Source organism: Piliocolobus tephrosceles, chromosome 8, assembly GCF_002776525.5.
Source record: "Piliocolobus tephrosceles isolate RC106 chromosome 8, ASM277652v3, whole genome shotgun sequence".
Taxonomy (NCBI): domain Eukaryota; kingdom Metazoa; phylum Chordata; class Mammalia; order Primates; family Cercopithecidae; genus Piliocolobus; species Piliocolobus tephrosceles.
This window is the reverse complement of record NC_045441.1, coordinates 23966848-23982765: the sequence shown is the minus strand read 5'-3', so window position 1 is coordinate 23982765 and position 15918 is coordinate 23966848. Positions and strand designations below refer to the sequence as shown.

At 45.0% G+C, this 15918-nt stretch overlaps 1 protein-coding gene across 1 annotated transcript in view; it reads left to right on the top strand.

The window, feature by feature from the left end:
- The first annotated feature begins 6217 nt into the window (after positions 1 to 6217).
- Positions 6218 to 15918, top strand: part of TBX20 (T-box transcription factor 20) — a 52337-nt gene continuing 42636 nt past the window's right edge. Inside the window, exons 1-4 of the mRNA XM_023183008.2 lie at positions 6218 to 6871; positions 10184 to 10436; positions 11529 to 11693; positions 15360 to 15468. Coding sequence (XP_023038776.2) covers positions 6745 to 6871; positions 10184 to 10436; positions 11529 to 11693; positions 15360 to 15468 — 654 coding nt within the window. The 5' untranslated portion in view covers positions 6218 to 6744. The remainder of the gene's footprint in view (positions 6872 to 10183; positions 10437 to 11528; positions 11694 to 15359; positions 15469 to 15918) is intronic.

Below are 15918 nucleotides of genomic sequence, written 5' to 3'. Positions count from 1 at the left end.
TCGAAAAGGAAGCTTTCCCCAGTTCCAGGGTTGGCAGAGAGTAGTGTCTGTGAAGTCCTTTGCCCTTACACGGGGACATTGTTTCATTTAATCTTCACAACAAACTCTTTGATGTAAGGACATATGACTGTCAGCAAACATATTTTACAGATGTAAAAACAGAGGCAGCATAGCCTGGTGCTAGATCCCAACATCTTCCTCCACAAAGATTTTTATTAAAGTTGTTTATTTCCATTAAGCCATTACACCCCATACAGTCTAAGAGTTCTTCAGCAAAATGTTGAGGGAAATGTAATGTATGTTTGCCATATGGACACTTTTTAAATACATCTCCCAGCTGGGCTTTGAACTCTTAAGAGACATGGATTATATGCAAATTGTCCAACTCTGTCCCCACCCCCAATGAGCCAGTGCCTGATGAATGAATGCCAACAAATGTGAATTTTTTATGTCTGTTCATATTTTCCTCAAGTCTTCCTTACAATTTCTAGTTCTTGTATTTGTTTATATGTTTATTATCAGTGTTTCCTACCAGACTGTGAGTTGCACAATGCAGGAATTTTAGGGTCCAGATCTCTATTCTATTCTATTCCCAGAGCCTAGCACAGTACCCAGCTCAGAGTGGGTGCTGTGCAATGCTGGATGACTGAACAAATCCTCTGCATTCGTTATCTTTTATTACACGCATACATCTTTGTTTCCTTGCTTAAGACATGTTTCAAGTCGTCTGGAGCACGTCGACATTTGGGAATAGGCATCCAAGTGCTTACAGTACGAATTTTGCCACTGTTGGGAGTAAGATGAGGTTCAATCAACTGCTTCCGGAGTGACTTACTGTGGGAGCTAGCAGCAGAGACCTTGCGGGGCTGCTTCCTGCTTGGGTCTTCCCCACCTTGATCTCTCAAACCTCCTTACAAAAACAGCTGACTCTGGCTCCCGAAAAGCGAAGGTGAGAGGTGAGTACAGAATGTGTGGAGATGCTCTAGCAGGCACCAGAGGGGACAGTGCACAGTTGCTGGTGGAAGGCTGGATCATTTTCCTAAGTGAAGCGATTTCAAACTGAAACTCTCACTTAGTTTGTTTTTAAACGCCGGAGGAACTGCATCTCAGGAAGCGCCCTCGGGCCGCCTGTTTGGCTGCAGCGTGCGCCATCCACGCAGGCCCCACGCGTCCGCCCGGGCAGGCCAGGGCACCCAGCCAACAAGGCCTTCATCTCGAAGCAGGAAATGTGTCCCTTGTCCGCTTTTCTCCCCCTTGTGGGGTTCCAGGTTTATAGTCCCGTGTGCGACGCAACGGTAGGAACGACGCTTTCGAAGCCACAGATCTGCATTGGAAGCCCGGTTCTACTGCTTATGATCTGTGTAATTTCGACGAAATTCTTAACCTTCCTGACAGGTCCAGGACCGGGGTGAGAACCCACAATTTAGATGCCAACAAACTCAGTTGTCAAGAAAATAATATGTTAATGCAGTAATTCTGAAAGTCAAAATTCATACAAAAATCATGATGTGCAAAATAAATAGTATACATCAGCATCGCCGCCTTGGAAAGGCGGCGGTGGCCCAAGAGGAAGGTTGCAGAAGGAAGGTGGGAGCACGCGTGGCGGAGGAGAAGGAGGGGAAGGAGGAGAAAGGAGGGTGCAGGGGTGTGAGGAGAGTAGGCCTGGCTTCCAAGCCCACAGGATCAGAAGAGATTTTTCTTTTCTTTTTTATTTTGCAGTTCTTGATCACGCTGCAAGTTTTGCACCCAATGCTAGCGTGCTGATTTTTCCACTGCCGGGAGGAGGCCCGGGGCTCTGAGGGCCGTTCTCTGCGATAGTGAGCTCGCGGGGGATGAATGCGGAGCTAGTGGCCCCGGGGAGGAGCAAAAGGGTCGCAGCCCCGAGGGCGGTCCTGTGAGCAGGCTGCGGGACCTGGCGCGCGGGGACCCTGGGAAGACCCTAAGAGGCCTGGAGGCGCCCCGCCGTGGGACCCGGAGGAGGCCCAGAGCGGACACGTGGGGTGGCCTGGGGTCCCGCGCCCACGTAGCGGGACTGCTGAAACTACATGCGCCCTGGGCTGCCCGCCGCCCTGAGCCCGAGGCCAGGCGGGTCAACGTCACAGCACCGCGGGCTTCTGCCAGAAGGACATTTCCCCTCACCTCTTAACCACACCGGCCTTGGAGACGGACGGGCGCGATGCGCCTTACGCCCACACAACATCCCTTTTTCGGCGCTATAGCTGGGCGCGACTGAGGTCTCGCGCGGAACGCGCGCACGCACACCCCACCCAGAAACTTCAGGGGCACTGAGGGGAACTGGCTCTTTGCTTTGCCCTTCGAGCAAGACTTGGACAAGGGCGCCTTGAGCTCTCTGGTCCGGAGGCTTCATGGGTCGGCCTGAGGCCTGGAGGTTCCCGGCCACTTTTTGCAGCTTGGCTGCGAGGGAGCGCCTCGCGGGGACCACTTTGACTCGAGAAACTAAAACCCGCGGGGTGTGCGTCGGAAGGATCGTCAGAAGAAAGGCTCAGACCCGCCCTCCCGCCTCGCGGTGAAATCCGAGGCCGCGCCGCGCGCTCCCCATGGGGCACGGAGCCGCGCGCTGCTCTCGGCGCGCCCCGGGAACGCGCCGCAGCGGCCTTGGAGGGGCTGCTGCTCCTCTCCCCACTGTGCTTCGGAAGTCTTTCCTGTTCCGTAAACCTAATTTAGGAATCCAAAGGCACCGAAGACCGTTACTGTTGCTTTTAAAGCGTCTACCAGAAAGAGCTGGAGGGAGGCTGCGGACGGGAATCTCTGGCCATGTTCGGGAGTAGACAGATGCCCTTGTGCTGAGAAGCGGGTCTCCCTTCTCCCCTTCTCTCCCGCCGCCAATGGTGGCTGCCAGGCTGTGCCCTCCGCTTGGCACCCCGCCCCACCGTCTCGGCTCTGCTTTCGACCACGGCGCCTGCAGACGGTTGGTTAGACCTGCTGGGACCGGTCCCCGCAGCTCCCAGCGAAGGGAGCATTCGTTAGCATTCGTTAAACGAGGGACCCTTGTCCAAAGCCGGAAACCGATTACTTCCTGGACAGTTTTGGGGGTCGACTGTCTTCTGAGTTCCGGGAGTTACAAATGAGAATTTGAAAGAGTGGTGTATATAAGGAGACATCTTTCAGTCTTCCATATAATCAAATTCCATATAACCAAACTCAGATGTATAACAAAATTTTACATTCTTAGGCTCCAAAGTTTAAACGGGATGTAAATAACAATCCAATACCCTCCTGTGGCCCCAATGCTCTGTGTACATTCCAAAACTACATTATATATGAGCACCCGAGAGACATGTCTCTCCGATCGCGAATTTGCAGGTCAAAATTAAATGTTATTAAAATTCTATATTATGCTTTACTTATGTTGGGTTTATTGTGAGTGTTGTATGTTAGGCTTTTTATACACATTAGGGCATTAGTCCAAAGGAATAGCAAATTCCAGGTAGGAATGAGCTATTGGCCCTATTCTAACGCAGATGAAGAAACTGAAGCTTTGAGAGGTTTAGTAACCTACACGAAGTTTCCGGGCTAATGCGTGTGTTAAAGTTAACATTCAGATTTCAGCAGCCTCCGCTGCCAGCGGTCAGCCTGAGAAGGGCCTAGAGAGATGTGTTAACGTGCTTGTTTTGTTTCAACCCCCGGGTGGTTTTACCTGTTAACCTGCGCTATCAGTGGGGTTTTGAAGGGACCTCAGAACTCCCCACTCTCCGCTTTGGGAAGGCTTTGAATCATCCTTCCACAGCACCTCTCTGCCCAGAACCGGTTACCCGTTTTATGGCATCATATTGACTTGCAAAGGCAATAAATCTAGGAGGAGGGAGAGTGTGCTCCCGATAATAATGTTGCAGCATATGTTTTACTGCCGAGGTTTCAACACCAACAAGATGCATAGCCTAGAGATCCCCAAACGGGTCACCCGGATTTGTTTAAAGTGGCCTTTTCAATACCTCTTGTTTGCCGCCTGCCTCCTAAAGATCACTCATCTTTTCTTGTATAGTGTTTTACCTGTAGTAGGATGAGCAGTCGGGGGTTCCTGCACACAAAAGACACAGAGCTGGGCTAAGGCCGCGTAGGCACTTGGAAAGAAGGAGGAAACAGATTTGTGGCAATTCAGTTTTCCCCTTGCTTCGTCAAATTTTCTGAAAATGTTCCTCTCATGATATTATTCAGATACCAGTCAGAATCATTAAGGTAATTAAGAAAGGACACAGTTTTCCTCTGTATAGAAAAACAATCGCAAGTTTTTTTAAATGAAGTATAATTTTGCGGCAAGTTTTTGAAAACTAAATTCAGCTAACAAGGTTTGCCACACCCTGTTGAAGCATATATAAAGGTCTAGACTAACCATAACATCCCCCGACCTCCCCAAATCCCCACTTCTTGAGGGAAATCTTTCTTTCTGGACAAATCCTAAGCATTTGCTATAGGAAAGGAATCAGTGTGCTCCTTCCACTCAATACAAAGAAATGTCACTTACATTGAGAAGGTGTGTCTGGGGAGAGATGGGTTGGGATGGGGGACTTTAATAACAAAAAAAAGGGGTCTGGATTGGGTCTGGGTTGTCCAAAACCAGCAAAAAATTCAAGAATAGAAACGGATCCTCAGACGCATCCTGCGGTTTAATCTGAAAGCCCTCTGCTTGCCAGCCATCGTTAACTCTACTTTGGCTCTTCAGCTAACAGCCCAGCCACAGCTGCAGGGCCAGAGACTGATCAGGGTCGGGCCCTGAGTGTGAATCCTGCCCTTCCATCTGCTTTTAGCCGCTGGAGTGGACTGGGGGGAGATGGGCGCTCTGCCACGTAGGGCCCTGTTTTTCTCTCTCAAACGCACCTGGAGACCGGCTAGACAACAGCGTAAATTCCTTCCAGCACCAAAGTCTATGGTTTTATGAATTTCCCCAAACATTTATAAATCGACACTTCGAACTTCTATAGTGATATCAGGATGCATTTTTTAGTCACCTTCATCCAGCATCTTGTTAAAAACTATTGATACACCATGACCAAGACAGGCTGAAATCACGGCTCTTCCAGATGTCATTTTGTTCACACAAACTTTTTCGACAGCTATTTTAACTTGCCGTTTTCCCCCACAAATTTATTTCAGGAGTAAGGGGTGATGCAGTGAAAAGTTGGGGTTTTAAAAATTTATTATTATTATTATTATTATTATTATTATTATTTTAATTTTAAGATCCACGAAGAGGCTTCTAATAGCCAGACCAACTGACTGGAAAAGAGAACAAATATTTACATGTACAGCTTGAGTGTGTATGTCAGCCTGAGTTTACACGGCTCCAAGCGAAGCGGATTACCCTGCGAATTCAGAGAATTTGAGTTATTCAGGCTGAGCGGGGCTAACAGGACGCCCTCCAACAAGGCCGTGGGAAGTCCTGGTCACAGCCGCCTTTGTAAAACCAGAGGGGTCCGTGTCCGCTTAGTCCGGGCGCTACCATAAGGTTCGCACTCTCCCACGGCGCGTCGCGTGGTCACCGTAGGGCTCCGCGCCCTGACCTTCGCCTTCCCTTCGGCAGCCGCCTCATTTTTCAGGGTCCCTCTAGGGAAAATAGGAGCCCCAGGTTAGACACGCACTGGTGAGCAGAAGCAACGGCTCTGAGAGCAGCATCCTTTGCCAAATGCCCGCAGCTCTCGCTAAGCTTATCTTTTTCAGGGCTGCATTTGCTCAGCCCCACTGTCAAGGAGATCAAATTTGGGACCATCGAATGAGAGTCTCAGCCCTGGGATCTGCCCCGAGTATGGACCTGGCCAGTTGGCGCCGGTTCAGAGAAGCCGGATTCCGCTCTACTGAGCGCTTCCCTACTTTCTTTTGGAACTTTGAGCGCAGGTAAGAAAAATAATGGAAAAAGCAAGAACTCCCGAGGCTTCCTCTGGTCTGGTCATAGCTTCACCAACTGGGCTATGCCCGGATCTCGGGCGTTAGGCCGCGATGATGGGTCCTCTCCGGACAGCGCGCACCGCCCTCCCGCCCAGGGCTGTGAGACCAGGCGGGGGTGTCCATGGCCGCTCTGCGTCAGCCTAGTGGAGGCACCCTTTTCTCTGAACCTGTGCGGGGCTAAGGTACAGCCGGGGCTACAGGCCACGCGGACGCCGCGCCCTAGGCGATCTCTCCGCACCCGGCCCGCGGCCCCGCCCCCGGCGGCGGAATCAGGAAGCGGTGACGTGGAAAGGCGCTGACTGGCTGCGGGCCTCCGGGATCGCCGTCGCCAGCAAATTAAGGCGCAGGGCAGCAAGCGCCAGCACTCAGTGTCCGTAGCTCCGCGCCGCGCTCCCTTCGCTCGCGCCCTAGCAGCCGCGCTCGGCTGGTTTCTACCTTAGCCTGAGACGTCCCGGCTGTCCCCAGCCCCAGAGGGAGGAAGGACACGGAGGGGATGATCCAGGACCCCAGGACTTTGTGCAGTTGATGCTTGTTTTCGCCTTCGGGCTGTGCAGACTGTCGTCCTGCCGAGCGCCCCGGGGCGTGCGCACCCGCTGTAGTGCCGGGTGGGCCCTCTCCTCTCCGGCTGCCCTCGAAGTCTCTGCGGCTCTGGGGCTTTGCGGTGGGGGTTAGAGGCCAGTGTGCAGCTCTGGAGAGGTTGGAGCTGACACTTCTGGAGTCCCTGGCCCCGCTGTGACTGGTCTCGGAAACTTTGCGCTGTGTTTCGGGTCTTTGTCTCCCTTGGGCAATCTGGACGGCAGTTCGGACGACCCAGTCCCTGGCCAGGACCGTGTGCTGGGGACCATGGAGTTCACAGCGTCGCCCAAGCCCCAACTCTCCTCCCGGGCCAACGCCTTCTCCATTGCCGCACTCATGTCGAGCGGCGGCTCAAAGGAGAAGGAGGCGTCGGAGAACACAATCAAACCTCTGGGTAAGTTGGGCTACCCGGCTGTCCACCGAGGACTGGGGGTGCTGCGCATCAGTCTGTGCCCCTGTCCCCTGGCTGCAGGCGGCTCGCAGCAGCGTCTGATGCTCAAGCCATGAGCCATACATCGCGGGTGGGAGATTTTTTTCTTTTGGGTTCAGGTTTTCTTTGGAGGCTCCAGTATGTTGAATGCTATGGGTGTGCATCTTATATCTGGGCCCGTCGGGCTCCCCAGTTTCTGGAATCCATATATCAGATTGGACATATGGTATGTGTGTATGTTTGTTGGCATAAAAACATTCAAGGAAAAATAATAATAAAACCTCTTTTAAGGCTCAACAGGAGTTACTGTGCATGTAACACCTGCTTGCGCGTTTGAAACCAAGAAGACGCTAAACGACTTCATAAGAAACCAGTTTAATTTTGGTTTTCCTCTGCCTTGAATAGACAAAACAAAGCAAGCTCTTTGAAACCACTGTAAAGCAGAAAAAGCCAGTTCTCCCTGCACGAACCATTATATTCACTGAAGCTCTAGACTTAACACCAAGACATCATTTTATAACTCGTCATTTTCAGTTGAGGTTGGCAAAAACACTAACCGATAACCATTTCTCACATTCCTCTACTTTTAGTTATATTGTTTATTTAACAACCTTTACCATTTATAGAAGACACTAGGTTAGGAGTAAAGGGAGAATAGGGATTATGTTCTTCTTAACACTAGTGAATTACATGGAAGAGAACCAGCCCAAGGTAAATATTTAAAAATATCTTCACAACTGAGAGAAAAAAAAAGCGTTCTCATCATTGTCTCATGGATCCTCAGGAAATAATTATTACACAGCCTGATCATCTGGTATCCCTACAATGTGAAAATCAGATAGCAAACTTTGTTTTTCTTTTTTAACCCTCCCCAATTTTTCCTTTCTTCTCTCTGTCCTTCCCAACACTTTAACATATCACGTCCAAAATAATGATAACATGAAGAAAAGGAAGTATTCGAGATCAAAAATAAGGTGCTTGGGCATAAAGAGAGAAGTAAAATTCCAGTAGCTACTTGAAACCAAGGAAAAAGAAACTAGTAGATTTCTAGAAAACAGAATGTCAAAAAATAAAAGTAAAAAATCTGTCCTCCAAGTTTTCACTCCCTTCCCCTGGTTCTTCCCGCTGACCTCCCATCTAAATATAAACCTGCCAAAGAATGGAGACAATCAATCAAACAAACTCCAATTGTTCAGAAAAATATAACTAACAATTTCAAAGTTATATTGTGCGACTTCTCAACATTATGCGTTGCTGTTTAGGGGCCCCTGAATACTTTGTAAATATCTCAGTTTGTTACATAGCAGGAAAAGAGGATTTCAGGTGAAAATTCCTGACAGAAGTGTAGACAGCAAATTGGGAAACATGCCAGCCCCAGCTGCACTGTCATTTCAACATTACCTCCTTCTCTATTTTTCTGAGAAAAACCACCTTATATCGAAGTTTGTGACTCTTGAACTTTAAAGCCATGCCCAGCTGACAACTCCAACGCCACCCCCATGCCCACGCACACGTAGGCGCTAGTCTATAAAGTGCGTATCCCTCTCCTGGCGTTTGAGACGGGCTCTGAAAGAACTCGCTGGTGTTCTTGTCCCTTACACTGGCCAGTTCAACAGAGGTGACTGCAAGCCAAGGACTCCGGCAAGAGAAACACCTAAAAGTTCTGTTAAGAGAGAATGTGAGACTTTTGTTGAAGCAAACTATAGAGTGGGGAGGGGGATTCCAGTGTGTCCCAGGATTGCCCATTTAAACATACAGTCTATTGAAAAGAACAGCTTCAGTCCGCTGAATCACTTCTATTTCATTTTCTTCCTTTCCTACTTCCCATCCTGATGCATTGGTCAGTCTGTGGCTTAGGGAGTTTGCCTCTTTCAGTTATCAGCAAAAAAAAAAAAAAAAAAAAAATCATTAAGACTACTTAATTCTCTCCGAAGACATTATGTGAATGTGTTTCTGAAAATATTAGTAGAAAATAAGATTTTGTTATGGTATGGTTTCCTTTCTTTAATCTGAAAAGAAATCAGGATGGCAGTTAATTTAATTATTCTTAAGTTAAAACATTTTCATAGGTTGGATTATCATTGCATGAGAAGTAAAAGTAAAACCATTCTGTTTCCTGTTTTCTTCATGCAAAGATACGTAGGAAATAAAACACCTTATGATCTGTGCGTGTCCCATATGCCCACACACATCATATACATGCACATACATACATTTAGAACTGGCTTTGATTTCTTGAGGACTCAAGAGATCAACTTCACATTGCAAATTCAAGTAGTTTCTTTTTTAAGGGATGGAAGATAATTGGGACAATTACAAAAGTCTCCCTGTATTCCATCAAAGTGACTGGTGTAGTCCAAGGCCCTTATCAGCTGTGGGGGAGAATGTTTGGTTCATAGGCAGCAGTGTTCCAGCCTGATGGTGGATGGCAGAGCATTCTTCTCACTTTAATACACTGCTGACTTGGGTTTGAGGTTGTTTTCCTCACTTCTAGGACCTTTTTGGGAGACAGAAAAATTTTATACATCACCCCTCAAGTAATTCTTCTAAGCCTCTTCTGAAAATGGCCCACAGAACCTGCTCCTGTAATTTAGCAAGCTGTATGCTAGCATCTTTCATAAGATCTCGGTCTGGGAGGAATATTATAAAAATGTTCTAACTCTCGGCATAAAGCCTACAAAACTGAAAGTCAAGCACAGAGGTGAAGTGACTGATTTTTGTAAACCACATTCCCCATTTTTCTTTTACCCTCCTATCCTCCTTTCCTTTTCTCTTATGGAGAGAGGGCTCCAGGAAGGAAGGGAAAGTTCCTCTCCAAGTGAGGAAGGTGCTGATCTCTTTGCTCCCTTGGTCTCCATGGAGAAAAATTTCTCCTGGTTGTCAAAGAGGTGGGACTGGCATCAGTTCCGTGAGCTACAAAGTTCAGAATTTTGGAGGGATGACAATAGAAATACTTGCTTTGCATCCTTCATGATCATCACCTTTCCCTTCTTCCTCTCTTACATTTTTATTTCCCAAAGTCGGTTGCAGTACTGGTGGAGACAAGTAGTCATTCTAGAACTCACCAGTTTGGTCAGGAAACACTGGGCATGCTACTCCGTGGGAATCCCAGGTAATTTTATACAGTGATAGGTCATCCCTAGAGCCCTGCTTGGAGTTTCTGAGCTTAACTTTTCCTGAGTCAAATCCAAGTGACCATTTTGGTTATGCTGTTCTTTCCAGATCTTTCCTTGTTGAACAGTGTCAGCTGTCATTCACAATTCTCTTTGCCTCCAGAGCAATTTGTGGAGAAGTCGTCCTGTGCCCAGCCCCTGGGTGAGCTGACCAGCCTGGATGCTCATGGGGAGTTTGGTGGAGGCGGTGGCAGCAGCCCGTCCTCCTCCTCTCTGTGCACTGAGCCGCTGATCCCCACCACCCCCATCATCCCCAGTGAGGAAATGGCCAAAATCGCCTGCAGCCTGGAAACCAAGGAGCTTTGGGACAAATTCCATGAGCTGGGCACCGAGATGATCATCACCAAGTCTGGCAGGTAGTTGGGACTTGGCGGTTGGGGGTGGAGAGTCAGGACACTCCCTGGGGAGCTGAGGGTGCTTCCAGGAACTGGATGAGAGCTGGCTGGTCATGGAGCAGAGAGACAGCTTAGCTCCAGGGCAGCTTCTTTCCACCAGCTTGCATTAAGAGCTACAGGATGTCTAGTCATTTGCGTTCCCGGGATTTGGTCATGGGAAGTTCCACCCTGGCTTTGTTGAGAAGGGCACAGGGACCAGGGAGCCACACTAAGCCTGAAGGGTGTGGTCTGCTTTCCCTGGAGCTGGAGAAGGTTCTGTGGGTGGAGGGTCAGGATCTGGAAGGAGGAGGAATTTGTGCCAGGGGTGCCTGGTGAGCTGCTGGGTGCTTCTAGATAGGTGAGTAGCTTCCCTTTTATCAGCCTCAATTTGCAAAAGCTGCCAGCTCCCATTAAAGACTGAAATTAAAACCTGGGCGGAAGAATGAAATTTGAAACGATAAAATTCCCTGTAGGAAGGGAGCACTGCTCGGGGCCTCTTGGCGCCAGAGCTGGGCGGGCTTTGGCCAGGCAGGAAGCTGCAGGGCTGCAGGGAGGTTGGGATGGGGCAGAGGCCGGCAAAACTTGGTGGCTCTAGCTCTTGGGACTGCAGAAAATACCTGCAGGGTCTCTGAGAAATCCTTCCCAGAAACCTCCGCTTTTGGCTTTTGTTTTGCAAGAGCAGAGTTTTCTGGCTGGGATGCGGGTAAGTTGTGTGACTGGGCCAGCTCTAGGGACTTCGTTTCCTTGGACACTTCATGTGCTTGTTCGTTAAAATGAATAGGGTTTTCCCTAATCACAGACCTTCTGGAGTTAACACATACCCCCACCTCCACCCACACCTTTTCACCTAGCAATTAACACTTGCAAAGGTGACTCTTAAAATTATCTAGGCTTGGAAGAAAACCCTGTCTCTGTATTCACTTCTCTGAGGCTGTAAACAAAACAAAAGAGGGGTTTGTGGACCAGATAGAGAGGGGAGTCAGACCCTTTCCCCTCCTCCCTTCCTCTCTTCCTAACTCAGGCCAGTTTATTAGGCAGCATAAACAGGGCCCATTCTCTGTCTCTCTCTGTCAGGAGGATGTTTCCGACCATCCGGGTGTCCTTTTCGGGGGTGGATCCTGAGGCCAAGTACATAGTCCTGATGGACATCGTCCCTGTGGACAACAAGAGGTACCGCTACGCCTACCACCGGTCCTCCTGGCTGGTGGCTGGCAAAGCCGACCCGCCGTTGCCAGCCAGGTTCGTGCGTCCGGATTTTTCACCGAGAAAACTGTTAACGCTTCTGTCAGAATGTTTCTGGCTTGTGTGAATTTTAAGCAAGTGTGTTTTTAAAGCAGCCGGCTCTGGCAAGAGAGCCTGGACACTCCAGGATTGACTACACAAAATATGGGCTAGGCTCTGAGAAAGGTAGTTTGTGCATAGAGAAAACACTGTCTTTAAGTTTATGTCTCGTTAAGCAGCAATTCATTTCAAAGTTTTTCTTAAATTTCAGTTAGCAATGTGAACCCATTTTGTATAAATATAAATATAAATAATATAAATATAGACATCCTCTCTAATTGCTGCTTAAAACCAGAGTGAATAAACCTACTGATGAAATGGTTGTCCTAAAATTCTTTTTTAAAGAGTGTATGTTAGTAAAATGGTTGCTTATAATAAGTATTTGTTAATCATATAGTTATAACTGCGTATAATAAACGCCATTTAGGTAAAATTCAGTTGTTTTTGACCAATAAAGATTCAGAGATTTTTAAGTTAAAAAAAAAAAAAAGCTAAGTTTTATTTTCTCCCTTTATAATTTTAGTGGATGAATGTAATTCAGTAACAGGTTCTTTTACATGAAACATTCCTCAGTTAACTTATTAAGGATCATGCATATTTTCTTTTGTGAAATTCATTGCTAATACAGTTTTTCCAGGAGTACCATCCTTAAAAAAGCACATGCAAACCTTTACTGTTATTGTTTTAACCAAATGAGCATTCTAACAGGAAAACATACACTTGCTTATAGGAAGAATAATAGATGAAGTTACAGGAATGTAACTGCCCACTTTAATACAAAACAAAACATATTAACTGACTTTATGTTTGGGATTTTAAAACCCAGCCTCATAACTTTTCTTTAATGACTAATTTTTGTTGTTTATGTTTAATGCGTAATTTTTGTTGTTTAATGAGTAACTTTTTGTGATTGATTGAAAGTTCATATCAGAGCTAAGAATTTATTTAAAGGTACAGATTAGGGAGCTGTTAAATTACGGCTGGTACTTTGTGTCTGGTCTGGAGTCACAGTCAAGACAGAGAATCAACAGACAATTACACATATGGTTCAGATAGAATATTCAGCTTAATTAGTAGTTTATTGTATTATTGAGCTTATCGTATGCTAAGTGCACTAGAAAAGAGATTAAAAGCAATCTCTCAGAGTTTTCCATTCTCGGAAGAGACTAGAAAGGGCGTCTTCCCAGTCCTTTCAAATCAGTATATTAAATAACTGTCAAGACTAAGAAAATCTAAAAAACAATTGCTGCTGGTTTTTTTTTTTTTTTTTTTTTTTTTTTTTAGTTGAGCAAGATTCACCAGTTTATAATAGATATTAAAATTAATAAAATCAATGTTCTCTTCTATTTACTATTAAGTAGTTTACTATTATTCTTGAGCTTCCTTCCAAACTTTTCAATATCATTTAAAACCAGAGAGAGTATTTTAGCAGATTCCTAACCATTTTCTACAAGCAAACCCTCCCTTTTTTTTTTTTTTTTTTTTTTGCCCTCCAGTCTTTCTTCTAAGAAGTTAATCACTCTTATTAAACATACATTTTCTTCCTGTCTGAAGGTATGGGGAGCTGATGCAGGCCAGCAGGACTTTGGAAATATGACATGCCCTGTTTATGTTACTAATCTGTTCTGGTTGGAGAAGAAAAGTGTGTACCAATACACTATCTTAACTGAAGCATGTTTAAGCTATTGCTGGAATTTTAAGTCCCTGGGGGACTTGAGAGGAGGGGCTTCCTGTATATTTTTTTCATTCATCCTAGTTCAGCTTTTTAAGATTGATATTAAATAAAAATGTTTAGCTTGTGGGATAAAAATATAGATAATTTAGCAACTATTTATTATTATTAAAATAAATAGTTTGCTATTTATCTATCTCCATAAGAGAAAAGCGAAGAACTTGGGAGTTGATAATTTTTGTACTGATGGCAAAAATTTCCCATGGTTTTAGGACTTTGAAGCGTTTTATTTCAGGCTGAAGTTCATTGGTCAGTCATTCCTAATCAAGAAATAATGCTTGACAGTATCACTTGATTGTAATAATAAGCAAGATATTACTTACAATCTAAAATAATGTTACATTTTCATATAGGACATCTCCTTTTCTTTACGTAATATTTAAATACATTAATATTTTATTAATAGCTATAACATGTGATGAATGTGATCCTTAAAGAGGGAAAATTTCATCAACTTTAGGACTTTAAATAATGTTGAAATTTTTTAGAGGGAGGAATGTGGTTCTGATCAGTAAAACAACTGCACCTATAAAGCTACAGTCTTGGAAGGATGGTACTTGAAAAGTGATTGTGTTATCAAAGAATAATTGAAAGGCAACTGTGAGCACTCCTCCTAAAAACAGTGGAATTAACAGGCAGACAAATGCCTGAAGCCTTTACAGTTTCTCTGTAGGTCTGGTAAGAATCTTTGGTGCTGTCAACCTTTTTGTGCATTGCTCCTGGTGGGCTTTGTGAGTTTAAGCATTTGTATAGAATTCTTCTATTCTTAGTCTTCTGTGTGACAAACCATGGCACAGATTTCTTGTTCTTTACATGAATAGTGCAAGGAAGATTTTATGACTTCTATCCCTTGCTTTTGCCCTAGTAAAAATATTTATGTTTAATTGTAGTTATAAGGATCCTATATAAAATTTAGGTGTAAATAACCTGTTACGTGGATAAAGGAATTTGTCCTATAAAATCAAGGATTTTGCTTCCCCCTCATTAGTTCTGTAGTCTCTCTCTGACTTCAGAAAGATTTAAGTCAAGAAGATACCAGTATAGGGACTTACAAAGAGCTGCATTTAAAGCAATTGTCACAGGTAGAAAAAGTGACCTGCATTTAACTGTGAGTGAGTAAAAGATTGCCTTGCATGTAGCAACTGATCAATAAATGATAAACAAATTTTTCCCATCAAAGTGAGAGCTTTTTTTGGCTTGCACTGTTTACAAATAAATAAATTGAATAATGTGAAGTGTGTCTAGCTTGTTTTAACTCTCATTTAGTGAGCACATAAACAGATAATGATGAAAGCGATAGTGTTTAATGTAACAGGAAGAACAGAATGCCAGCTGGTCTCTGGACTACTGGAAGTTCTCCATGTCCCTATATTAAAATTACTCCATCTTGTATTTACTAAGAACACAAACGTTAAACCTTCAAGTTTAAATAAATAGATTCTCTAAAAATATTTTCTCTTTTAAATTATTTACGTTTTCATTGTTATTTAAGAGACGTTTATAATAGGAACTTAGGCAATTAGTGTAAGCTAGTTTTTCTTTTGAAAGCACTTTCAAAAAGAAGATTTTGCATTTGATCGAAGCAGACTAGTAGTGGACTAGATAGATGAAAACAGACACACACACACACACACACACCCCTTTAAAAAATGGCTTGCTCAGCTTTTAATAGAAAATTTGTTAAGTATTATCTCATTTAGATAATTGGTACATGAAGAAATACATTAGACATTGTTTTGACATTGCAATAGTAATAAATTTGACATATATGGGGCAATAAAATGTACCACTTATACATGGTTTATGTGTTCCCTTAGAATTAGAACATTTTATAACCCAGAGAGACAGACTTTTTAAAAAAGCTCAATGAAGTTTTCTCCTAACTTTCTTAGGCTCTATGTGCACCCAGATTCTCCTTTCACCGGTGAACAACTACTCAAACAGATGGTGTCTTTTGAAAAGGTGAAACTCACCAACAATGAACTGGATCAACATGGCCATGTAAGTACCGTGACTTGGACTGTGCAGATTCCCTGAGATGGAATGGACAAGTCACACAAAACTGTCTCTCTCTGAGTCCCTTCCTGCCTTCCCTCTCCTTTTCCCACCTTCTATCTCTGAGTCATTTTATGGGAACACTTATGTGTTCTTCAGGGGACCTTGACTGATTTTGTCAATAGGTCATTTACAGGGATGCTATGCTGTGTGCCATTTCTATGCAAGAGGGTCAGGGATCTTATGTCTCGTGGAATTCCTAAGGCTTCTGAAATTGCTGTACCACCCGAGCCAACTAAACTAAGGGAATATACATTTTTTGGAGGCTACCACAGCCTGTTGTTGGGTTAAGCATCTAATTTCTGTCAGCCACATATCAGATAATAAAACCTAAAGAGAATAGGGCTAGGACCTCTGATGGGGGTTTCCCAAAGTGTGTTCTATAGAACATATAGA